This window comes from Convolutriloba macropyga, chromosome 4, assembly GCF_964194025.1.
Source record: "Convolutriloba macropyga chromosome 4, txConMacr16.3, whole genome shotgun sequence".
NCBI classification, from domain to species: domain Eukaryota; kingdom Metazoa; phylum Xenacoelomorpha; order Acoela; family Convolutidae; genus Convolutriloba; species Convolutriloba macropyga.
The window spans coordinates 71,967,301-71,992,905 of NC_134471.1; the positions used below are offsets into that span (position 1 = coordinate 71,967,301).

The 25,605-nt window shown below is 35.5% G+C and overlaps 3 protein-coding genes across 5 annotated transcripts in view; all 3 read left to right on the forward strand.

Moving 5' to 3' along the window:
- LOC142337879 (importin subunit alpha-3-like) overlaps window positions 1–25,605 on the forward strand; it is a 249,192-nt gene that overhangs the window by 85,939 nt on the left and 137,648 nt on the right. The window lies entirely within an intron of this gene.
- Window positions 1–25,605, forward strand: part of LOC142337883 (ubiquitin-related modifier 1 homolog) — a 126,429-nt gene that overhangs the window by 85,938 nt on the left and 14,886 nt on the right. The gene's annotated exons all lie outside the window — the stretch shown is intronic.
- Window positions 279–25,581, forward strand: LOC142337877 (uncharacterized). 2 transcript variants are annotated; one of them, XM_075387483.1, is made up of 14 exons: window positions 279–717; window positions 844–938; window positions 4,408–4,513; window positions 4,836–4,934; window positions 10,074–10,233; window positions 10,606–10,660; window positions 11,161–11,283; window positions 14,995–15,100; window positions 18,580–18,706; window positions 18,935–19,037; window positions 19,371–19,465; window positions 19,756–19,936; window positions 24,716–24,791; window positions 25,119–25,581. In XM_075387483.1, the coding sequence occupies exons 1-14, from the start codon at window positions 350–352 to the stop codon at window positions 25,312–25,314; spliced, it is 1,890 nt and encodes a 629-aa protein (XP_075243598.1). In that variant the 5' UTR covers window positions 279–349; the 3' UTR covers window positions 25,315–25,581. The 2 variants fall into 2 exon arrangements, with proteins under 2 accessions (XP_075243598.1, XP_075243600.1); XM_075387485.1 differs by lacking the exons at window positions 279–717; window positions 844–938 and having other exon boundaries at window positions 4,406–4,509.

Here is a 25,605-nt window from a genome sequence, read left to right on the forward strand (position 1 = left end):
TGTATTACTGAACGCATCTGTAGTTAGGTTATTGAAAATCAAATATAGTGAGATTCCGGCTGATGAAAATTCGAAGTTCATGCAAAAAAATGTACGAAATTGAATTCAATGTTTTTTCTTAATTTTGAATTAATTGAAGCGTTTTCTTTCTTTTGAAAAGTCATTTTATTTAAAAACCCAGAATTGGAGTTTATTTTTACCAGTCAAATTAGATATAAATTTTCAAATAGTATTTTTCGATATATATCTTATATAAATCCCTCATTTTTATATGTGGGTCCTCTCATTTTCTGATTCAGATGCTATAATGTATGTAAGCCTTGCAATTTTTTGGACCTAAAATTAAGTTATGCAGGCGAAGGCTGACGCTACAAAGACGGAGAACAGCCCAGGAGATGCAGAGAAAATTCAAGGAACTACTACCCGTTATCCAGTCTTCTTGAATACGAATACGCGAAAAAGTTACAATATTCTGAAGTTTTCTACTCCGGTTGACTTTTCGCAATGGAAAGACGTAACTGCTTCGCGCGATTTGACAATGAAGAGGGTTATGGAATATCAAAGTCAAAACGATGACATGCCCGAATTCGGAGCCGGAAGCGAATACGGCAAAAAGGCAAGAGATGAAGCTTGGAAACGGCGTCGGGGAATGAATATGAGGAAAAAATATTCGATCAAAGATATGCCTATCAAGTTCAAAGTTGGACAAAACAAAAAGTATGTAATTTGGCATATAATAAGATATTGAGGAACGATATTCGATTGATGAAAGTTACACGAAAATTATCCCTATTTTATTATGTCGACATTTTGGGGCTGATACGTTTTCGTTTGAACATCTAGGTATGTGGGGAAGAAGGAAGGCGGCGTGGATCAGCATTCAAGCTACTTTATCCTGTCATTAAACCCCGCTGCTCCGGGAGCTGATGGATCTACAGGTATGAACTTATCTCAGCGTCTCTAACTGTTCAAAAAATGTTCCCTCTGTCCCATTATTGCCGTATCTATATTACGGGCTTTTGTGAATTTTGTAACGTAGCGATGCTTGATGGCTGATGTAAAGCGGGCTGACTTCTAAGTTTTACTCGATTTTACTTCTAAGTTACCTTTATTTCAGATGATAAAACTTAATCAGAAGTGCTTCTCTTGATAGTGAGAGAGAGAGAGAGAGTTTAGGCTTCTGTGGGTCTTTCCACATGGGTTTGCACCCTTCATATAACGACTGAGCTGAGCTTCTGCACCGGGTTACAATGTCCACAGCTGCAGTTGAAAGCCCAGGAACATAAGTTGACTTCCGAATAACTTTTGAAGAAGTAGTTCCAGTATATTTTTGTTAAATATTTCTTATCAATTTGATCGAGATCGACGTTCCCTACTTTTCGTATTATATTTAGTAAATAACTGGTTCTTTTCCAGAAGTTTTCATCAGCCTTCCTTGTTCTTGTTTTATTAATTGTTATTAGCTCGTTTTGACGTGTGCTTAACAACCCTTCATTATTGTTTGTTTTAATGGGTATTTTTATACTGTAAGATCCTTTAAGCAGTGAGATGAGCATTAATAGATCATGCAATTCGAAGTAATATGACAAAGGCAGCAACTTCAGTGTGGTCAGTCTTTCCTGCTCTGCATTCGTTTCCTGCTCTGCATTCGATAAAAGTTCAATTGTGATCACAATTTTTTATAAGATCAATTGAAGTACAGATTAATACTTGATCTGATTTCAACCATGAATCTTTACTTCAATTGATTCGATGAAAATTGTGATTAATTGCTATCGAACAAAGTTTTTGTTCAAAATTTTTGCTTGACCTTTTTGTAGTTTCGAGTTAATCGTTCTTTCTCAATTTTAAGCAGCTAAACTCAATTAGCAGCAGTTAATTGCTGAAAGTCAAATGAAAGGTTGCCAAAGTTGGCCCCATTTTTCTTCTTAAATCTTGATAGATGCCTGTAATAGTAGTAGAATAGGATTTATTTTACCCAAGGATTTGCCCCCTGAACAGTTTCAGTTGAATTTAAAGTTTGTATTGATTGATGTGAGCTTTCCGTTTGGGTTACAATTGTTGCATCTGCAGAATAGTCTCCAGGCGCAGAGGTCGTTTCCATCATGTTGTCTATAAAGGGCTCCAGAGTATTTTTATAAGGGTTACTTTGTTGGCAGTATTTTGCTAATGTGTATTGACAGATTATTGAACAGGAAACTTGATCTGGCAAAGAAGTTGTCTCCGGTTTACTCCTGGTGCTTTGTCGCATTATTTGCATAGCTTGTCGTGAAACAAACAATGTCAGATCAATGTCATGTTTTCCTTCGATTAAGGCAAGAAGGTAAAGGATATCGTAGAGTTTTATGTAAAGTGATACTGGCAGGAACTTGCAATTTTTCAGCCTCTCTTTCTATGTCACACTATTACCATTAAACCACTTGGTAGCTGTTTTTTGAACGAATTCCAATTTGTTCAGTGACCACATTCAAATACGCAATGGGCGATTCGTAGCTTAGAATTGACATTATGTATCCTTTATATGCGTTCAGTTTGAGTTCATTTCTGCAATTTGAGACAGGCTCCTTTTGATTAAGAAGAGTGAGCGAAGCGCCTTGCTGGATCTTTGTGTGGAGTTTTAAGTCAACGTCAGATTTAAGTCGTCAGCGAACCCATAGACATTGCTTAGTTCTTTGTGTAAGTCGTTGATGAAAATTGGAAACAGTAAAGGTTCATGCAAGGCGCCTTATAGAATTCAACGGTGACTGACAGGAAAGCTGATAGTTCCATTTACTTGGGTTTGTTATTTGCGCTGGTAGAACTATGAAGCTGGGAGTCTTAGTAGTTTCCCACCAACTCCAAACTCTTGTACCTTATGGATGAGTGCCTTGTGTTGCACCGTATCAAATGCTCTTGTCAGGTCAAGGTAGACTATTTCTAGCTCCTTTACGGCTTCATCGTCGTATAGTTTGTACACTTTGTCTGGAAAGATCAGCATTTGCAATGTCGCTGACCTCTTTATCGGAATCCAAATTCACTTGGGTGAAATTTAGCTTGAGCAAAGGGATACGATTTGTTGAAGACACAACACCGACTAATAGGTCGGTAGCAGGTGACGTCGATCTTGCTGCCTCCATTGTGTGCAGGAATTATTTGGCCCACTTTCCACTGTTCAGTAAATGAGCCTTTGTATATAGTGGTCTGGTAGAGAGTATGGTGGGAATTGTTGAGTGGCTTGGCTGCCTGTTTTAGAAATTTATTTCCAATACCGTCCGGTCCAGTTGACTTGCAAATGTTCAACTCTTCTAGTTCTTCAATGACTTTGTTTTTGTCGAATATGGCGGGATTAATTTCGCCAGAAGGATAGCTATTGCTTACTTTTAGTTCACTTTGTTTATGAAACACTTGCAAAAAATTCATTGAACAGTTTGGCGCTCTCCTCTTTATCCTCTTCCTTTTTCTTGTCAAAAGGCAATTTCAGGAGCTAGTGGGTTTTTCCGCATGCATGCCAAATATTTTTTGAAATCTGCTTAACTGTTGGCTGTGGGGAAGATCTGCTCCGTAGACTGCAAGATCGTTCTCGCTGTCAGTGGTGATTTCTTTTCGAGGCGTGATATTTTGATTTCTAGTGGCAAGTTTGGCTTCGTTTATGTTCTGTTGCGTTTCTGCTAGTTCATTTGATTTCTTTTTAATTAATGTCGTTTTTCATTGGTAACGCTGAATTAAAATTTATATATCTAGATCTTAGTTTTGTTATGAAGATAAGCAAGTTTTTGTTTCAAATTTTTGAGTGCTCTCAAACTAAGTTTGTAGCATTTCTATTAGTCCTGCTGGTGCGAACGCGGTTTTTCTTCTGGTTTGACTATTTGTTTTCTGGTTTGACTATTTGACTTTTGTCTTGAAAACGGGATAAACAGGTAAAGCCCGGAGGGTATCAGGTTCTCTTTCAGCCTAACGGCTCACTAGTGTCTAAGTATCCGATTCAACCAAAGTTTTTAAGTGACGTAAATTTATTGTTTGAAGGACAGTTCCCACGCACTAAACCCCCAACCACTACTTCACTCCACCCCAATTACCCATAACTCGGCAAGCTCGCCATCATCAGCGATCACCATCTCTCCTCCTCTAATTCGCCCGACGTCAGTCTGTAATTCTGTTATGTTTGGTTTTTACTAAAGAATTTTTTATCATCTGAAAAAGACGGATAAATGCATTGGAATTAATATTAGTTGCTTTATACTCACTATAATGTAGGGGTAAGTCTAACTACCAAATCGAATCAAATTGACAATCGCAGTTTTGATATTTTCTTTAAACTATAAACAATCAATTTTTATTTCGCGTGCGTTTCAACCGCAATTTTGAATCTTATTTTATCTAATGCTACTGCTTAAGAGATGACAGAGTGATTGATAAATATTTTTTTAGCGGCGGGTAGTTTCCAAATGTTGCCAGTGAATGCGTGGTTTGGAGCCACAACAGTGGCCAGCTATAAGACACTGGATGACGAAGAAGCAGAGGAGGAGTTCAGTAGGTAACTTTTATTTTCACTGCATGAACTTTTCTTTTAGAACTATTCTTCAATTTCAATTCAAATTCTGTAGTTGCAATTTATGGTTTGTTATAAACAGTACTATGTCTTAAAGCAGCACCTACAGGTGTGAGGAGAACTGATAATTTATTGTTTCTTATCAGAAAAATAAAGTTTTGGTGTTTGTTATCGAAAAATTGACCTTTTGGTGTTAAAATTAAATTTTAACTTCTGAAATTTCATGATGATCCTAATCTAAGCTTTGAAATCTTACTGGAATTCATAAGTTATTAAGATATTAATTTTGGAAAAAATATGTATTTAGGCGTGACAAGATTCTGAACCATTTCAACTTGATGTTGCAAAAGAGATTGAAAGACGAACAGGCGGAGGATGACGAGGAACAGAATTCAGCAATCAGCAAGTAAACTCCCTTTCCTAACATGAGCAAAGTTTCGTAAGCCGGTGTGCTATCTCACAGAAATAGTAATTGAAAATTTTTAAAATTAATAGAAAAACTGCAGCCATCTTTAAACTCCTTATCGCATAACATTTAATAGCCGCGAAGCGATAGCGGCTATTATTGGGGACATCGTGGTTTTTACAATTCAAAGAATTTGAATTGTATTGCGGCGCTGTCTTACGACTCGAAGAGGCATTTTTATTGAATTTTTGAAACGGGAAATGAAACGCGTGAAATGATTTTGTTGCTGAACAAAACGTGCGGTTTTGTTTTTTTTTGTTCACGTGCGGTTTTTAAAAGCAGTCTTTTGCAACTTCTGATGGTTACGAGGTTTGATTATGATATTGTATCAGTTTTAGGCTTGTTGGATAGTAACTGATGGATAGGAACATGTAGTTAATTTGAGTTTAATGCTAATTTGGAGGTTTTTGATCAATTTTGCTGATTTTTAGACGAAGTTTGATTTTTTGCTTGTTTTTTTAATAGCCGCACAGCGATAGCTGGGGCTATTATTGGCCTTCTCTTGGTTTTTTTATTTCGTCGTCATGAATTTTGTTACGACCATATGACGTCACAGCCACTTTTTGTTCATTCGTTCATGCAATATCAACTGAATTGCATGTGTGACGTCATTTTTCGCTCTTAGTGGAGCGAGTTTTTTTGTTCATGCGCTTGATTAAATTTTTGGTCACACTTGACTTACCTCACACTCAAAAATGACTTCCTCAATTTGAAATTGACTTTTATTTACTTTAATTCAAAGAGATAAGGTTAAATGGGTGTGTGTCACTCTAAATGAAGGTTATTTGAGATCAGCTTATAGAGGCAGCAATAACATACAGATTTTTAATCAAAATATAACAGATCAGCCTTCAATGAAAAGACGAATTTTTTTGGTCTGTCTTTTTTACTGTTTTAGACTGCCGATCTACGAATCTATTGTGGCTATTTTCTGGCAATCTGCCAGCTATGTTTTGTTTTACTGATTTATGTGGGATTTGAATGGAAGCTTGTTATTTAAGGAATTTTCAGATACCAATTGATTAAAGTTTTGTTGGTATAAAACATTTTTTTCTTAGGAAAAATGTCAGAAAAATTGAGAAATTTTAAACCATCTTTCTTTTTTTTTCAGTTTTTTTAATCTTAGACAAGTTTCTTAGCTTATTCTGACTTGCTCATTGTTTTGCGAGCTTTTCATTGCTATAATTTCAAAGGAACTTTATTCGGCTTTACGTTTCCTTGAACTATTTAAAAAAATTCATCAAGTTTTTCTTCTAGTTTTTTTGTTCAATTTGTTTTTGAATGCCGTTTCTATTATTCCTCAATTTTTTATGGCATTAGTGGAGGTTTAGGGTTGACAATAGTTGTTCTAGTTGTTAAGTCATAAGTATGGACAATTTTCTCCTTCGAGTCGTTTCCGGAATTCTTCTGGCTACGTTGTTTTTAAGATCTGTTCACACATTTTCATGATTTTTGAAGTCCAATTGGAGTAGTGATTTTGGTCACGCCGAAACAGGAAGTCGAGCGAAAAAGCGAGTGGTTTTGCGACGTGAGTTTTTTAAACTCTAATTTTAAAGTAGAGTGAGAATGATTTTTTGTTCACATGCAAAAATTTCACTTTGATTTGCTGTTTTGTCGTTTTTTTTTGATCGGATTTTTTAATGGTTTTCCCAATCCATTCATAGTTCATTCTAGGCCTAGTTTTTTAATTAAAAACCAAATATCACTTTTTCCCTAGTGGTTTTTTGTTCACATGCTGAATTTTAACTTTGATTTTCTGTTTTTAAAAATATTTTTTATCTGTTTTTTTATAATTGGTTTTCCCAGCTCACTCATAGTCCCTACTAGGTCTAGCCTTTTATTTAGTCCTTGAAAATTCTTTGAATTGTACGTCAACGTAGGACTTGTCCTGTTGTATTTTTTATTTCGTCGTCTCCATCGACGATTCGTGCGACCATTTTTTTTCAATTTCAGTGACTTCTACTGCTTTGCAGTTAAATTTTGTGTGCGTGACGTCATCTGTTTTGTTTTTAGGTTAATTGCTTGACTTACTCACAAAAGAGTGACTTCTGATCTCACTTAATGAAATTTAAACTCAATGAACATTTATTAGTTAAAGATCAATAGTGCATCCTAGCAATGACAAACCTTCTCCAGGGTTTGATAATTGTTTAGTGCATAGCTTATAGTGGCAATGAAATAGTTTCTTTTTTCAATATCACGAATTTTAGCCATTTTTAAAAATAAAACTAGCATTTTTGATAAGATTTATTTGTTTAGTGTTTCTGAAAGTTATCATGTTTCAAATTTATTGATCATTATGTGCTAGTGAAACTATATAAGGGTTGGATTAGAGATACTGGATACTCTCTAGACAATTAAATTGTTCCGAAGATACAAATATCACGAATTTTAGCAAGTTTTTTTAAAAAAAAAATTGCAATCGTTTTTGATTTTGAAATTTTTGGCTTTTTCTGAGTCAAACCATCTTTTACTGGCCAAAGATTTTTTAAGTCTTGCTGATGGCTTACATGACAGAACTCCAGAGACAAAAAATGGTTTTGAGCTTTTTGAGAAATTTAGAAACTTTCTCTAAATTTTGCACTTGTCCGTTTTTTTTTGAAGCATTTGTCATATTTCTCTTCCCGATATTTTTATACCTTTAGTGCATAATAAAACACTTTCAAGGCTTGTGCGAGAGTTAATGAGTATATTGAATTATATCATGTTTGGACTTCAGGGTAAAAGCTTCAAGAGTTTTAGAAATGATTACTTTGTTTAGTTTGTTTGATTATTTCAATTTCTCGACTTTTGAAATTGTCTTTTTGGCTGGGATTGATCTGCTCGTCAGGTACGTTAATTCTAAGTTTTTCATTGAATTTTTTGGATTGGATTTCAGCAGTTGTCCCACTAGGTTTTTTTAAATTCGTCTCCATTGATTCTTGCGATCATTGACTTTTTCAATTTTAGTGACTTTACTGCTTTGCAATTAAAATATGTATGTGACGTCATTTTTTCTGTTTTTAGGTCGATTACATGACTTACCTCACTCAAAAAAGGACTTCAGAAGTAACCTAATGAACTTAAATTTTATGAACATTGACTAGCTAAAGATCAATAGTGTACATCTAAGTAGTGCCAAACGTATATGCCCTAATTCTTGAGTATTAGAGTCTTGAGTTTGATTTTTAATTTTGAAAAAGGTCTATTAGAGACTTTTTCGTTATAGAGCGTATGTGTGTCATATGTATGACAGTCCTAATCTAACTCAAAAAGTCGAGTGGTTTTTTAAAAGACTGGTGGTCAATCTGGCTATCTTATTGTTTTAGTTGTTTCAATTCCATGGAAGGCCACAAGCGTCTATCGCGGCTGTTTTCCGGCAATTTGCGGGCTTTGTTCTCAAATTTTTGGAGTCAACAATTGCTCTCTTTAATTAGATCGCAATACGTTAAAATTAGTAATAATTTTTTGACAAATATTGCTGTCAACCATGGTGTTCCTCAGATAAGACCTATTGAAAACTGGGCATTTCTGATTGCAAGTTGACTTTGAACATTTGAACATTCTCTTTCATGGCTTTATACCTCTTTATCGCTTGTTAGATCTCAAAGTCCACCAGAAACGATGGTGAATGTATTGGAGTCAAGAGTTCTCTCCTGATTTTGTCAGCCGAAATTGTACAGTGTATATATATTGGCAAAGAACGGGGGGAAAGAAATTTATTTGCGCAGACAGCTTTGAAAGAAAGCTGAGCGTAGCTGTATTGTGGTATTCGCGGTTTTTCACAATTCAACAAATTTGAACTGTATTGGGTGCTTTCTTTTTTAAGATCTGTTCACACGTTTTCATGATTTTTGAAAAAGCGAGTGGTTTTGTGGCGTGAAATTCACTCAAATTTTAAAGTAGAGTGCGAAAATGGCATTTGAACAAATAAATTTGCTCTCTCGCTTTTGGTTTTTTTGTCTACATGCCCCAATTTGACTGTTTTTAGATTGTGGAATTTTTCTAAATGGCTTTCGCAAGCCATTCATAGTCCATTCTTGGTCCAGTGTTTTTTTTGTTTAGTCAAAGTTCTTTGAATTGTTTCAAGTCTTGTCCGGCTGTTTTGTCATTTGACAATCTTTTTTGGTTTTATATTTGCTCAGAAAGCAAAGCTGAAAAGGTCAGTTTTTGGCACGACTTCTGCGTCTCACTAATCGCGTTTGCGTGCGTGACGTGACTTCTGAATGTCTCTCTTCTGCGCGCGTGATGTCTAAAAAATCTTTCAGGTCATTTGCATGATTAGATTTGGGTCATATGTGACTTACCTCATTGAACGAAATGAATTTTGCACTTAAAATTTTAAGTTTAATTTGAAGTAGATGAAGGTCTAGAGAACTCATGTAATAAAGGTCCCTAATAAAAAAAATTTATGGTGTAAATTTTAACAAGCTTTATTAATTTATTGCTGAATATTTGTTACATAGCTTTTTGAGCGGCGTCAATAAATGTTTGAATTTATAGCTGTGTTTGTTTCTATTTGTATTATACCGCACAGAAGTCAATTTCGCAGCTAATTGGGCAATCGCAGTTTATATTTTAAGGTTCTTGCAGACTTGATGCACTGGGAGCACCAAACTTTTTTAGGCCGCTTGCAAATAAAATAATATTGAGCGACTTCAAATTGAGTGGAACAGAAGAACCAAACAATTTCTTTCACGGCAACAAAAACAAACAAAACATGGCGACAGATCACTATTGTTGCTAAACGTCCGAAAATGGAATAAAAATCCCATGTCACAAAATCAACGCATTCAAAAATAAGATATTAACTTAATTAACAGAATTTTTGAGAACGCAGCATGAAATTGTTTGGACCTTTCATGTCTTAACTTTTGAACAGGAAACTTTAATCATCCTCATATTTTTACAAATGATACTAAGTGATTTCAGTTGTGTAGTATTCGTCAAATTTACAATTGAAAGAAAAACCTAGGTTTTTTTGAGTTTTATAACGTCTTTTTTACATGCTTTTTTCCGGCATTTTTAATGTATGTTTTTAATAACTAATAGATTTTGTTTTTTGTTCTTGTTCAGTTGATAAAGTGATGTTTCTTTTAGGCTGAATCCCTCTGAAATGAATTTGAACTCGATGGTGAAAGCCAGCATATCCGCAGCCGGGGGTTCCCACCCTCTTCTCAAGGGTCTGGCTGCTGGAGAGAAGGGCAGTGGATCCAAAGTCTACTACAAAAATGTACTCAAGCCAGGAGCGTCAGCTTTGGTGGGTACAATTTTGTATTGTTTCCAAATAACTAATTTTTGATACAAGTTTCGTCAATTATTTTAAAGAAGCGCTCTTTCACGCTATAAGTCCGCCTTTGACTTATTAAACATAGAACCTGCAGCCTCCATTGTATTTAATTATGCGGGGATACGATTATTTCGTAAAAATTTCGTGAGCTTCGGAAGAAGTTTAACACTTCGAAGAATCAACTAAGGTTTTTCCTTGTCCTCAAGATCTATTAGCTTTTTTTTCGTAAAAGTCATGTGTTATTGAAAATGCAATTCTATAGCGGAATTTGAGAAGTAAGTTGTAGTTGTTAAAAGGCCGTATGAAATGGTCAATTTTAAATAGATGTGAATTGTGTTTCAGAAAATATCCGATTACGATGAAGATTTCATGAGTTCTTCTGATGAAGCTGGAGATGGTTTGTACTCTTTAATTCACCTTAGCTTTTTTGACTTAAATTGTAGCAGAACTTTTAATAATGGTGTTTGCTGTGAATTATATCAGTTCTGGATATTGTTTTTTGAGCCGATTGTAATAAGTGAGATATCGTAACATATCATCAAATGGTGTTAATCATGAAAATTGAGCACTTTGTAACTTAGCCACTTCCTTTGAAGTTGAGGAAAATCATTGAATTACTCAGATTGAGAATTGTATGTGCCAGGATTTACTAATCCACAGGTCATGCAGACTGATTACCCACCCTTAAACGCTGGATATTTAGTAACCATCCCCCCCCCCCCCCCCCACTGAAATGCACACTCCGACTTTCTGGGCATATTTCTCTATGAACGTTTAAAGCATATGCTACCTTTGCATATAAATGCTTGCTTTATCACCAATCAGATTAATTAATATAACGGAGTGGGGGAACAGCATAGTGGGTTGGAAATGTCTCTGGACACTTATGCTTTGCAGATGACGATATGGACGGGGATGAAGAAGGTGGGAAGAAGAAAAAGAAGGGATCAAAGAAGGATGCTGAAGACCCTGCAGATGAAAAACCCAAAGTCATCGGAGGCAAAAAGAAGAAGAAAGAGGGCAAGTTTTTGGATGTCTACGTTTGAATTCTTTTTTTCAGAAAATAATAATCATATCGAAATATTGGTTCTGTAATCATGTGCATTGTTGTATGCAGTTCATGGCTCATTTTTAATACATCATCATTATTAAAGTGCACTGATTAAAAAATAGTTTTTTAAACCTTTGAAGCACTATGGTCTGAGTATTCATACTTTTCTATGCATGAGTCAGGAGTACTCTGACAATATTATAAACAACGCTCAAAGGCGGGCAATTTAAGGTTAAGAAATATGTAAGCAAATAATGGCGACAAATCAAATGTTTAGAATTGCCTAGTCACCTCCCTGAAGATTAAAGGGAACTAGAAAAAAGAAGACCTGATATTTTGACGCGCTTTAATGGACCGCAATGAGGTTACATTCAAACGTGCGTCATTACTCGCCTTGATCTTAACCTAAGTTGTGTTTCTCATGTTGTAGCACGACGTGTGTGTGAGGAAATTCTGTAAAATAATTTCTCTAAGCATCTCGTTAGTTTCTGAGTACGTGATCAATTGCTCTCGAACGAACTTTGAAGCAATTTTTGTGAGCTTGTATCACTTTTTATTTGTACATAATTTTGCTTGAACGTTTTGCCGTTTTATCTAGAACATGCTCGAAATTCTGTCGGCTGCTGGAGCGATTTAAGTTGACTTTGCATCTTAAAAAAAGGCGCAAACTGCTAAAACCCGAGAGCATTAATTCTAATTTTTTATTATTCTCTATCTTTGAGGCTTGTCTTCCTGTGCTTCAGTTAGCGAAAACCAAAGCCGATCACGCTAGTCGGTTACGTTTCACGGCTTAGAAAAATTTATTGTGCGAAGGGAAATTTTGGGTTTTGTAATCCCTCATTTTTTTACCCCTTCATACCTTCTCAAGTTTTTTAAGAAATATGCTCTGAACCAAAGTTTGAGCAATTCTCTTAGTCTGTGTTTAATAGCCGCCGCCATCTTCTCAACGGCTATTGTTTAGCGCTCTTTTAATATTTCAAAGAATTCGAATTGTATTAGGTCTTTTTACGACTCGATTTGAAGAGCAAAGAACAGTTTTTTTTGGTAATCATACCGCATTTTTTGAGAGTGAGAAATGGCGTGAAAAAATTGTCCTAAGCGAGCAATCATTTTGATCATGTGCGTCTTTTTCTAAGCTATTTTTGAAGTTTCACTTAGCGTTTTCGGGTAAAGTGTTTTTTTTCTAAACCCCACTAACCAGTAAATATGCATTTCCCGCTTTGACGCTTTCAGTTTTTGTGTTCTTTTTCAAAGATTTTTACATTCTGATGTTTTTTTTTGGTTTAAATTAGTCTGTATAGTGGTTTTGATGACCTTATGATTTGATTGACGTTTGTAGCAATTATATTAGTACTCTCGGTCTTTCTGATGAGATTTTTCATCTGACCCATTTGACTTTTTGTCTCAAAACGGAGTAAAAATGTAGCGCCCAGCGGGTATTAAGTTTGTTTAGAGCCTTTCAGCTCACTAGTCTCCAAGTATGCGATTCACAGAAACTGTTTTGGAGACTTATGCTAATGGTGTGAATGGTAGTTCTTAGAGGTTGCCCCCCAACAACACTCCCCCCCCCAACAACCCCCCCCCCTCCCACATCAGCCCCCGGACTTCACACCCCCCTCCCCCACCACCAATCACCATCCTTGCACATTGTTCAGGCCGTACGGGACCCCGTGCCGCCAAAAACCCCTCTCACCGGTGCCCCCCCTCCCCCCCAACCTGCTGCGCTCACCCCAAGCCCATTCAATTAAGCTAAAGCTAGCCTCACTAAATCGTGGCTAGCTACGGACGAAGCCAACCGCTGGCCGGTTGTTTGAGAGCAATTCGGTCCGACGTTTATGTTTACTCTTTTTGAGGCTGCAGATCTGCGAAGCTATTGCGGCTATTTTTTGGCAATCTGCCAGCTGTTTTCTGTGCTGGGCCCATTATAAAAACATAGCTGGACAAGTCCTGAATTACAATCCAAATAATCGAACGAAAAATTTCAAGTGACTTGACCAGCAGACCAATTGAACACTACGAGCCTAGTGGACACAAGAATAGTTTCGATATGTAGTCTCAATTCATATTAGCATTTAAATTAAAGATTCTTTAGGTGTTTAGCAGGTGCCGTTAGCCTCTCAAAGGCTTTTATTTAGGCGCTCTTTTTCGCAATCCTAATGATTTAGACTGTATTGGTGCTGTCTGTATTTAAGAACTGTTGCACTTTAGTAAACTGTTGCACTTTAGTTAGCTAGGATAGTAAATTGAAAGCAAAAACTTTTTTTTTGAAGTTTTTTTTCAAATTAACTTTAATTGCGAAATCGGTATTTAAACAAATTTGGATTTCGAAAGCTGTTTTTTTTTCAAATGGTTAATTTGAGTTCTAGTATCTCTTTATTTCCTCGACGTTAGTGGGTTATGTGTTTTTTGCTTTTGAACTTTTCAGATTACATTTTGATGTTCAATCGTTTTAGAGTTGTATCAGGGGACTTTTTACTTGACCAAAAAATTAATGGTTTAATAGGCCAATTTTTCATAAAATAAGTAAACCAATTCTTTAGTTTTTAAGTTGTTTTTGCTCATGTTTTAGTGTTCTCCAGTTAATGAGTATATTCGTTTTTTGTTTGTCTTCACACTCAATATCATTAACAAAAGGTCTATGGAATAATAACTAGGCCTAATTTGATGGAATTGGTTGTTTAACTTGCTAGCTATTGCGTCCTATGACTTTGACACAATTTGTTTTCAAAAAGTATTCAGAGACGTTTTTTTACCCCCTTTTTATTGTTCATTTAGTTGTTTAACGACTTGGTCTCATTAGTTCAAAGGAACTAGGGAACTATTTTCATTGAGACAAAAAATAAGACCGCTGGAAAAATAACAAAAACGGTCAAGACTAAAAAATTCTTTAATTTAGAAAAAAGGTTTAATAGTAATAAAAATCAATTAGATTCCGCCTCATTGACAACCAATGAGAATAATAACTAAAAAGTCTTGTTGGTTGTGAATGAGGTTGAAATGAGTGTAATAAATGATTGGATTTCACAGCATTGGTTTTGTGACTTTTAAACTATTTCTTTCCAAAAATTGTTCAAGGATATTGAAATATTTCCCGGTTTTGTGGTCTTCTAGCTTTGTCTCAAAAATAACTGTTCGCTTTGCCTTTATGAGCCCTAATAACCTACTACTACTGGTAGCGGTTGCTAGCTGACATTAGTATTAAGCCTATTAGCCTTCAATTTAGAAGCCAAAATAAGTATACAAGTGTAATCTGACAGAAACTGCACATTTCACCAAATTATACCTCTTTGAATCTTGGAGAAAATGTCAATTTAATTTTTTTATGTTTTAATCCCAATATTCGTCAAAGGGGTCGGCAGTGGCTATTTTCCGGTAGTATTCCAACGTTTTGCTTTGTAATAGTAATTCTGTTCCCGGTGAAAATTTGCGCTGTATATAGTTTGTTTTACTATTCAATATACCCCCGCCCGCCTAGTGAAGATAGGGTCCTTAATATAAAGCTAGCGACTCCGAAAGTCTACCCTTCGCCAGTTGTTCCGACATTAGCCGGTTATGTATCGGTTTTCCTGTTGATGATTAAAGCCGTGACCAAACAGGTTCAGCAATGGAGTATGGGAGGAAAGGGATCGTATTATTGTATTTACAATGCAATTAGTTAATTAAATGATAATTGTTTGTAGGTGGGGGAGGAGAGGATCCCGAGGGGGAAGAAGTTGAAGAGGAAAGCGATGATGGTGACGAAGAGGGATTGGAGTATGACTACAATGAGGCTGAGAGCTCACCTAGGTTTGATGCCCAGTCATTACTGCTAAAAAAGCAAAAAAAATCAACTGATCATTGTAACCTCTTCGGTTTTAAATTTAAACGTTTCTAGAAAACAATTTTTTTTGTGAAACATGGATGGTTTCAACTGTCTAGATGCTTTTCATTGCATTGCATCAAACATTCTCAATTGGTGAAAAAGTGATTTAAGGTGAAATAGCATACCCTGTGGAAATATCAATTTTTCCTCAAAATTATCTGTTTGAATAATTAGGCTGAGGTGTGACGTAGGTGTCTCATTATTATAATCTCATCTGACCCCCGTGTCCCAACTTGGAGGAACTAATTCAGGATGTGGGCTCATTTCCTGCGTGAACAAAGATGATCGGAATATAGTAACGAGTCAGTTTTGCCATGGCGTCAATTTTTGTAGCTAATTGAGAAGTAAAACCAGCTCCTACAATATTTTCGACGCCAGAAAATTGGTGTAAGATGGCGATTGTAGTCAGTACTGAAATGTCCAATTTAAAAATTAGGAGAACCTCTGGAAAAGATGAGACTCTGAAAAATATTACAGCCTTTTTTTTGTTAACAATGACAATTGCAACAATGGGACAAAGTAAAGCAAAAACAGAAAAACTATAGTCGATCAATTTTTTTTCCTGTAATCTCGTTTTTTGTTAATTTTTAATTGCTCTCAAATTTAATTCCGCGTTTTAATTCCTCTCGAATGAAATTTGAAACAATTATGTAAACGTACTTAACCAATATTTTTGCTTGACCTTTTAGACCTTTCGGGTGACCTCTACATCCTCGACTTTTTGCGTGATCTAAATTTCTCTCTCATGCACACTTTTAAGCTGCCAAAGTGGCAACAGTTTAAAACTAAGTCAACACAAAAGTGATCCGAAGTTGGTGTTTTTTCACTTGAAATCCTAATAATTGCATATAACCTCTGATGACGTCTCTTGAAGCCCCCCTTAGTAAACCCTCCCCACAATAAATGCTACCCCAACCCGACTGAAGCAGGCTTCAATAGATTCGAAGTTCCACTAGTCCTTCGAGATCAATTCTTACGACGCTAGTCTTCTTGTTTTATTCCTGTTGGTCCTTTTGGATCTTTTCCGTTTGTGCCCCCCCAGCTTAGTGGGCGCATATTATTTGCAACCCCCAGACGCACGTGCCATATTCTTACATAATGATTTACTATGTAATGACACGTGCTCTGTAACTGGGGGGCGCATAACGTACTGGGGGGGGCACAAACAGAAAAGATCCGTCCTTTTTCATGTGACCGTTTTTCTGTCGTTTGAATGCTGTAAGTAATTGTTTTATTATTGTCCAGAGTTGGTTATTATTGTCCAAAGACGGAGTATCATTTTAAAGTAAACCTTTCATATAATGTGACACTCTTCAGATAGTTCCTTATTATACATTTGATGACTTGTTTAAGTTGAACTCATTGTACAAGTACATTGTTTGTTTCTGACTGATCTTAGTCGCTATTAGAACTTAGTGGAGTTATTAATTGCTCTCTTTGCTCTAGAACATTCTTTGACTTCTCAAGCGACTTTTTCACGCTTAAAATAAAAACGATTTGATGATTGAAATTTCAAGTTATTCTTTCGAGCACGCCGAGCCGTGGTTCAAATCCCTCCCTGGTCGGGTTTTTGGACCCATACAGAAAAAGTTATCAAGACTACAGCGCCTGAAATTGATTGCCCGCCTGTCGTTCGAGAGCAATTTGTCCAACTTAAGTCGGTTTATGTTATTTATCCTGCAACTCTACATATATAAGCACAAACATACATGAAAGGGAATTAACCAATAAAATGTCATTTTTACTCATTTTTACTGGGTAAAAAATTGTTTTCTTACCGGGTAAAAAATGTTTTCTAGGGCAACTGCTAATTTTTTAGCACCCAGTTTGAAATTGAAATTTACCTATTTGTCTACACTGTTTCTGGTGTATATTATTAATAGCTGCCGTCAGCCTCTCAACGGGTATTATTTAGGCGCTCTACTTTTTTACAATTCAAAGAATTTGAATTGTATTGGGGTCTTTTTTTAAGATCTCTTCACACATTTTTTTGATTTTTCAAGTCGAATTGGAGTATGGAGTAGTGATTTTGGTCACGTCGAAACAGGAAGTGGAGTGAAAAAGCGAGTGTTTTTGTGGCGTGAAATTTTTATACTCCAATTTTAAAGTAGTGAGAAAACGGTGTTAGAACAAAAATTCGCTTTCTCGCTAGTGGTTTTTTTTGCTCACCTGCGCCAATTTCACTTTTTTCTGTTTTTTCGAATTATTGGATCGGATTTTTAAAATGGTTTTTCAAATCCATTCATAGTTCATTCTAGACCTAGTTTTTGCTTTAACCAAATTTATATTTCTCGCTAGTGGTTTTTTGTTCACATACAGCAGCATTTTGACATTGACTTGCTGTTCTATCTGATTTTTAGAAATGGTTTTCCCAATGCACTCATAGTCCGTTCTAGGTCTATTTTTTGTTTAGTCGATGAAAATTCTTTGAATTGTGAGTCAGTACTTGTTCTGCTATGTTTTTAATTCGCTTTACCTTTTGATCACGTTTTTCCTTTTACATAAGTCACGATTTTCAAGCTTACTTCTGATTTACCTCACTCACTGTTTCAATTGAATGGATTTCAAATTTTTTCGCGGTTTGAATTACGTAATGTAGTGAATACGGTCGAAGTCAAAAGAGCAAAATCAGAAGAAACGAAATAAACATAAAGCGCTGTCATTAAGTCATAATGCATGAGGTTATCAAAGTTCATTAAAGCGATTGCTAGATGGCGTTAGTATTATGCTTAAAAGTCTTCAGTTTAGAAGCAGAATTAAGTGTAATTTTAGAATCTAACCGAATATGCAGAATTTACACTCATCGAATAAAAACACTTCGACACTTCTAAAAATTCTGTCAATTTCTATCTTAATGTTTTTCTGTTTCAATCGCTATGTGCGTCAAACGGGCCAACAGCGGCTATTTTCCGGCAATTTGCTATGTTTGCAATTTCTTTCGAAATTTGGAAAGAAAACGGACGTCAGTTTTCTGGCTTTTGTTCTGTCTTCACCTGATTCAATCAAAAGCTATGTTGAGCTGTTGAGCCGTGTTTAGTTTTCTGTAAATTTTGCTTGCATGTAATTATTTAAACGTGGTTGTTTCTGTCTGAATTTAGATATTTCGAGAATGAAAAGAACAAATGAATGTTCAACTGCTCTTAATCAATTAGTGTAGCAATTTTTTGGTTCCTGATTTTGAACTTGTTCCTGATTTTGTCTTATTTAATCGTCTGTGTGAAGAAATTTGCAGGTAATTCATCCGACATTTGCCAGTTGTTTTAACGTGTGATTTGGGCCAAAACCAACGAAATATTTCCGTTCAAAAGCAGTGACATTGTTAGAATTGAGACCTCGACCAAAACTAAGTTTTGTAAGTGTAATTTAACTGAAATTGAAACGAGGGAATTTCATTTTGTTATAGTGAGGACGAGTCACCGGATGAAGATGAGACGCTGGCAGATGACAAGAAGGCGGTGCCAGCAGAGATGGACAATGTGATAGAGGGCACAGGCCACAACCACAGTCTACTCAATGACGAACAGGAAGAGGTATAACACCAGATCAAGAACTAATAATCAATTAAGAAGACTTACTGCGGTTAACTGTCATTGCAATATCTTTTAAAATTAGATCAGAAATTAGCATCCTTCAACTCTTTTACAGAGAAATTATTAAAAATTGAATTTGATTTTACGTAATCTCAAAGATAACATTTATGACTAGTTTACAGGATCGCCATTTTAATGTGCTTTGAAGACGTAATTTTTGTTTTCAAGGAGGAGCGGCAAAGGTTGGAGGAAGAGGAGAGGAAAAAAGATGAATCAGGAAAAGGCAAAGATGACGGCTTGTCATCTGGAAAGGGAACCAAGCGAAAGAAAGGTCAGTTCCATATTAAGCAAGTTAGAGGAGAGAGGGAGGGTACAGTAAAGTGTCCTACTATAACCAGACATACTTCGTAATGACACTGTAAAGTGATCCAAAAGCTTCAAAAGTTCTATTTGAAAAAATACGAGTAAAATTTATCACGTTCTTTCCGAATTCTGCCAATTAGGCATGTGTGCATGTTGTAATTTTCAAACTTGAAAGAGTGTTCCTGCATTATAAATATCAACTAATAAAAAAGATTCCCTTCTGAGATTCCGTTCCAGTTCATGGAACTAAGCAGAAACGGTTATCATTGAACGGGAAGAACTTCATTTTTCATTGTTGCAGGTACTGCTAATTCCTCCCCAAATGATTCGAGCGAAGGCGAAGACGACAGCTCTGATGAAGACCCGGACCAAGTCACTTCTGTACTATTCCTAGCTGTAAGAGCTCCTCTTTTTTCATTATTCAGTTTAATTAAGTTCAAGGTAATCAGTTTACCCTTTCAATTTGAATGAGCTTGTTTTGGCACCAATCGGTTTCGATGATCTTAAACAGGGTAAATTTAATTGAAATTGTAAATTCAATTCTTGTAATGTTCACCAAACACGCCCTGTAGATAAATAACCTTATGGCCTTACTTCATTTGAAAGCATTAATTAATAGGAATTTTTGATGCCAGACTCGATAATGAAATGAAAATGAAGCTTTTTTTCGAAAATATTTTGTTTAGAGCTCAAAGCTGAGTGGCAAAGAGAAGAAAGATAATGGCCAAGGTGACAAGAACTCATCGGATGGTAGCTCTGTCAAATCATCAAACTCTTCTGCCAACAATAATTCGAACATGACTGACAAACAAATCAAAACTGCCGCCGTCCTTTCTTCTGCTAAATCTACCGAGCCATCCACGAGTAGTTAGTTTCAAATTTATTTATCTCCCGTGAAACTAATCTCTTATTAATCTCCTAAGTGGATTGTGAAGCTAACTTGGTTGTTTAATTGCCCTTGAAGGAAACTTGAAACAATTATTGTAGTCGTATGTGTATCCATGTGCAAATATTGTTTCTGATCGGTGGTTTTTTTAATGTTCTTCAAATGAAGTGGAGTGAAGCCAGCCTTTATTGGCGACATGGTTTTTTGATCAAATTTACCCCCCCCCTCCTCAAAGTATTAGATTCATTTTTTTAAAAAATGTGAGACGGCTAACGAGAGTAAAATACAGGGTTCGTCATAAAACAAAAAAATGACAATTTTGCAATTTTTTTTCCGAAATTTTTGAAATCGTCATAATAGTTTTTAAGAAATATGCTCTGAACCAAAATTTGAGCAATTATTTTAGTCTGCGTTTAATAGCCGCCATCAGCCTCTCAACGGCGCTCTTTTTTTACAATTTAAAGAATTTGAATTGTATTGGCGCGCGCTGTCTTTTTTAATGCTTGAATGAGAAGCAATTATCCTATACGTGTTTTTAATGCAATTTTTTTGCTTGACCGTTTTGCGCTTTTCTTCTAGAATAATCCTTGACTTCTCAAGTGACTTTCACGCACTTCTTGATTTTTGAGTCGTTTCAATTGCTCATTCCGAAGTAAAGTTGCTTAAAAAATCGATTGTTAGAGAGTAGATGACAAGGTCCTGATAGCTGAAAGGTTAATACCTCCGCCGAGGTGATTGAATGGGACTCAGGAGGTCGAGCTTCGAATCCTACCTTCGGCTGATGTTTTCAACACATAAAGAAAATTTTAGACTGCTGAAGCTTTAAGAAAAGTCTAAATTCGAGATTAAATGGTCATTTTTAAGAGTTTTTGAGCTAAAATGGTGCTTTTTTTTTTACTTTTTTTCGATTTGTCTTGAATTGATGTTTGTTGAAGCTGATAAAGATCAGAAGATATAATTACTGTTAATGACCCTTTTATGAGCTTTATGTTTTGCTTTTATAAACATGAGCTCGAAAATGATACTAATTTTTGCAATTTTTCAAGTTATTTTGGAATTTTTTCATTTTGTTTCTCCAGACTCAAGGAACCTCCTCTAGGGTTTGATAATAGTTTTCTGCATAGATTCTAGTTGAAATGGAATGTTTTTACTGATGTTAATATCACGAATTTTAGTAATTTTTCAAAAAAAACATCAAAAAACATGAAAATTTTGTTTTCTAGTATTTCTTTCCTCAATAAAACCTCCTATAGGGTTTGCTAGTATGTTATGAATAGTTTCTAGTGACAATGAAATAGTTTTCAGAGTTTTTCCGTTACCAGGGGCTAGGAACGTCTTCTAGGGTTGATAATAAGTTACTGCAAGGTTGCTAGAGTTAATGGCATGGTTATCAATATTTTAATATTTCGATTTTTTTGCAATTTTTTGATAAAATTGAAAAATTTCAATTTTTCTGAAAACTATCTTCATGTTCCAGGATTATCGATCTTAATGAGACAGTGAAACTATTTAGGGCTCGAATCAGGGGTTCTGGATGTTTGTTTTTTTTTGAATTTGTCATTTTCTGCTTTTAACTATATTAACTGGCGCGTGAAACTTTTTATATTTTGCAGATGGGTTTCATGACAGAACTGCAGCGACAAAATTGGCTTTGAACATTTTTTTCTCCGAAGTTTAAACTTTCTTTAAACTTTGCACTTTTCAGTTTTTTTGAAGCATTTGTCTTATTTCTCGAGTTTATCTACCTTTGGTGGCAAATACATCTCTTTCAAGGCTTGTGTGTGTGTGTTAATGAGTATATTGAATTGTATCACGTTTGGCCTTCAGGGTAAAAGCTTCAAGAGTTTTAGCAATTGTTTTTTAATAGCCGCCGTCGGCCTCTCAACGGCTATTTTTTAAGGGCTCTCCTTTTTTAATTCGCTTTTCCTGTTGATCACGTTTTTTTATAACATAAGACATGATCTTCAGACTTGAATTCTGACTTACTTCACTCAGTGTTTCAACAGAATAAATTTCAAAGTCTCACTCATTGAATTGCGTAATGTAGTTAAAACGGTCAATGTCAAGTACAAAATCAAAAGAACAGGAGCAACCAATAAAGCCCTGTCATTCAGTCTTAGTGCATTAGGTTATCAAAGTTCATTAAAGCGTTTGCTAATTGACCTCATTATTTTGCTCAATAGTCTTCAGGTTAGAAGCTGAATTTAGTGTAGTTTTAGAATCTAACCGAATATGCAGTATATACACACCAAATGAAACCGCTTTGACACTTAGAAAATTTCTCTCAATTTCTCTGTTAATTTTTTTTGCTTCAATCCCAATGTGCGTCAAGCGGTCAACGGTTGCTATTTTCCGGCAATTTGCTGGCTGTGTTTGGATTATTTTGGTTTAAGTTTTGAGGTTTTGTCTTTTTGGCTGGGACTTTCAATTGAACTGCTGGTCAGGTACATTAGTTCTCAGCTTTAGATTCAGTTCTGTGGATTGTATTTCAGAACTTGTCCTTCTATGTGTTTTTTTCGCGTGAACTTTTTTGTTTTACTTAAGTCACCACGTTTGACTCTCTGTTTCAGCTGAATGGAATATTAAATTGATTCGGCAACTTAATCAAATACGTTTAATGTCAGTAGGCGAAGTCAAAAAATTAAAAAAAAAAAACAGGATAAACTTAAAGCTCGGGGAATAAGATTTAATGTTTTCAGACTTAGTGCATTGAGTTATCAAAATTCCTTTGAGTCTACTGCTAATCGGTGTTAGTATAAAGTTTATTGTCCGCCAATTCAACATTTTTTTTTTCAAATGTAATGAGACTTATTAGAACACTTTTTGAAACTTAACAGAAAACTTGGCTGTCGTCAACTTTTTTTCGTGCGATAAGTTATGAAAGTTCCTTTGAGTATACTTCTAACTTGCGTTAGTATTAAGCATTTTGCTCTCCGCGTTAGTATTAAGCATTTTGCTCTCCACTTTAAAAGAGAGTTCACCATATTTATGCAATCTAATTAAACTGCTGAAGAATTTAGAACACTTTTTTCACTTTGCAAATAGATTAAGACTGTCTTCGATTTTTAAAATTTTTTTCTTAGTTTTAATCCCAAAGGCGGTCAATGAGGTCAGCGGAGGCTATTTTCCAGCAATCTTCTGGCTTTGTTCTTTTTAATGCAATTTTTTGTTCTTTCTGAAAATTTTGAAAACAGGGTCATAGTTTTTAATTGCTCTCAAACGAAATTTGTAGCAATTATGTTCGTCTTGTGGTCTTTTTCCATGCAATGTTTTGGTTTACCGTGTGACGATTTGAACTTTTCGTCCTCAAAAAGTGGATATGCCTCAAGAAACCTCGATGACATTGAGTCGCTGAGAACCTCTCTCAGAGTTCCACTCTAAGTGTACATTTCATCGAAGCGGCTGAGATGACATAAAATCATAGTGTAAGCAATGTTTCAGCAATTCACTGAGAATAAACTAATTGGGCCGTAGTAAAAGATACCGAGTTTTGCCATTTTTGCAATATCCCTACAGTCACGAGAACTTGTTGCTTCAGGTGAAGGCTTTTCGACTAAACTTGTACAGCAGAAAATGGAGCTTCCCGTCTGGGTGTATAAATAAAGAAAACTTTACTCCCCCAATAGTCCAATGGTTGAGAACTCTCTCGAATATTACATCGAGCAAATCATTGCTCATGGTTGATTTTAAAAAGTAGATTTTTAGGCTCTGTGTGCTTAGAAAATCTGATTTGCTTCTTGTTCAAAAATTGGTTATGCAAAGTACAATTCTGGAAATTTTGTCGAAAAACTTTAAATTTCTAGAAAAAAGTGTTAACTGTTGCCTCTAGTTGGTATTTGAGACAGTAAAAGCATGTTAATTACCGAAATATTTGATTTTTGGAAATATCTATTTCCGCTTCATTTTTGGCTATCTTGTTTTTGGACTTCTATATGTTTTCGGACTAAAATTTTAAAACTATATTACGTTTTATTGCGAATATAATAAGTTATTAATTGCTCTCACTCCGAAATAAAGCTTGTTGCTAATATAAAATCGAATGACATATAGCATCAAGAAGGGCCAGATAGCCGACTGGGCAGTGGTTCTGGTTAGGGATCGGGAGTTCAATAGTTCGAATACCGGCGTGTTCAAATGTTTTCCACCCGCCTGTCGTTCGAGAGCAATTCTTCCGATATTAGTCGGTTTATGTTTACTATTTGTGTCGGGCCTTTTGGTCTTCTGCGATTCGACTTTTCAAAAAAGGGGAGAAGCTTCTGAAACCTGAGAGCAATAAATCCCTTTTTCAGTGCTCATCTAGCTTAATGGTCTCTGAAGATCGTCGAATGACTGAATGACTGTCTCTAATGACTGATTGAAGTTTTTTAGCGATTCGGCCCTGTGTCGTGTCTTTTGATTGTTTAAGGCCATGATGCAACGCTTCTAGCACTAGAGATTTAAGCATATGGCGTTTGACCAATTAAGACAATTATATAGAGAAATAACGCGAAGAAATCTATTTGTGTATCTAAACAAATTCGAAGTGCGCATTATAGAAGTGCAACCAGCTCATGTATTGACGATAGTTATTGTATAGCGGTTTATGGCTAAACCTAGGTACCACTACCCTCCTCCAAAATATTAGGTCGATGCGATATCTGGTGCTTGAATTCAGAGAGACGACAAAATTTGTTCAAATTTGAGATTGTCCATTGTTTGATCGCAAATCGTCCGACGTTAATTGCTCAAGTTAATTATTTATGAACGTATTTTATTTTCAGGTGGGAAAAGAAAGGCATCAACTGACTCGCCAAAAGATGCCAAGAAATCCAAAATTGACACCAGCAAGTCTTCTGGGTATGTAATTTTCCAATGTTTCTTTGTTTTGAACTATTAGATACATGCAAGCGAGCAAATATACGTTGATTAAACTGTGATTATCCCCGATTATTTAAACAACGAAAACAAAAAGCTCAAAATAATGAAAAAAAATTGAATAACGAAATGTTAAAAATATGTACAAACTATTTATTAACTAGTTCCGCTTAGCGTTATATGAAACTCATTGCTTCGAGGAATTTGAGAAAGGAACTCATCTAATTATTGCCAACAAAAAGATGCTCTCGTCTTTCTTTATTCAGCTGACTTTGTGGAAGTTTGTCTGTTAAATTAATGTTTTTTCAGAGACTCATTTGAGGAGCTGATTAAAAAGTACGTGAAGAGAAAACCAACGTCAACTGGTGAACTGTTGATCAAAGTGAAAAAGAGCAAGCCTGAATTGGACAAAATTGAGCTGGTGAAACTTCTGGTTGAAACGATGACCAACCTGGGCGTCAAGAGTAAAGTTGTGAATGGCAAAACGTTATGGTCGATGAAATAATTAACGTTTTTCCGTATTTATGAATCTTAATTTCTGAAGACAATTTTTTGTTCGATTTGATATTGATCCCAAAATCTTAAATAATGGATCCGAAACTTTCAAACTGACAAATTGTTAGCTTTTAATACGTGTTAGTATGTTACTGAGGCGTTGAAGTTGTTAGCATTGGTTTTGGCGAGAAGATTCAAATTTAGCCTATCAAATTGAAGTTGATTTTTCGATTATTTTGTTTGTTTTCGCTGCTGGAATTAAATATTTCCTTTTGAATGTTTTAACGAATTATTGAATTTA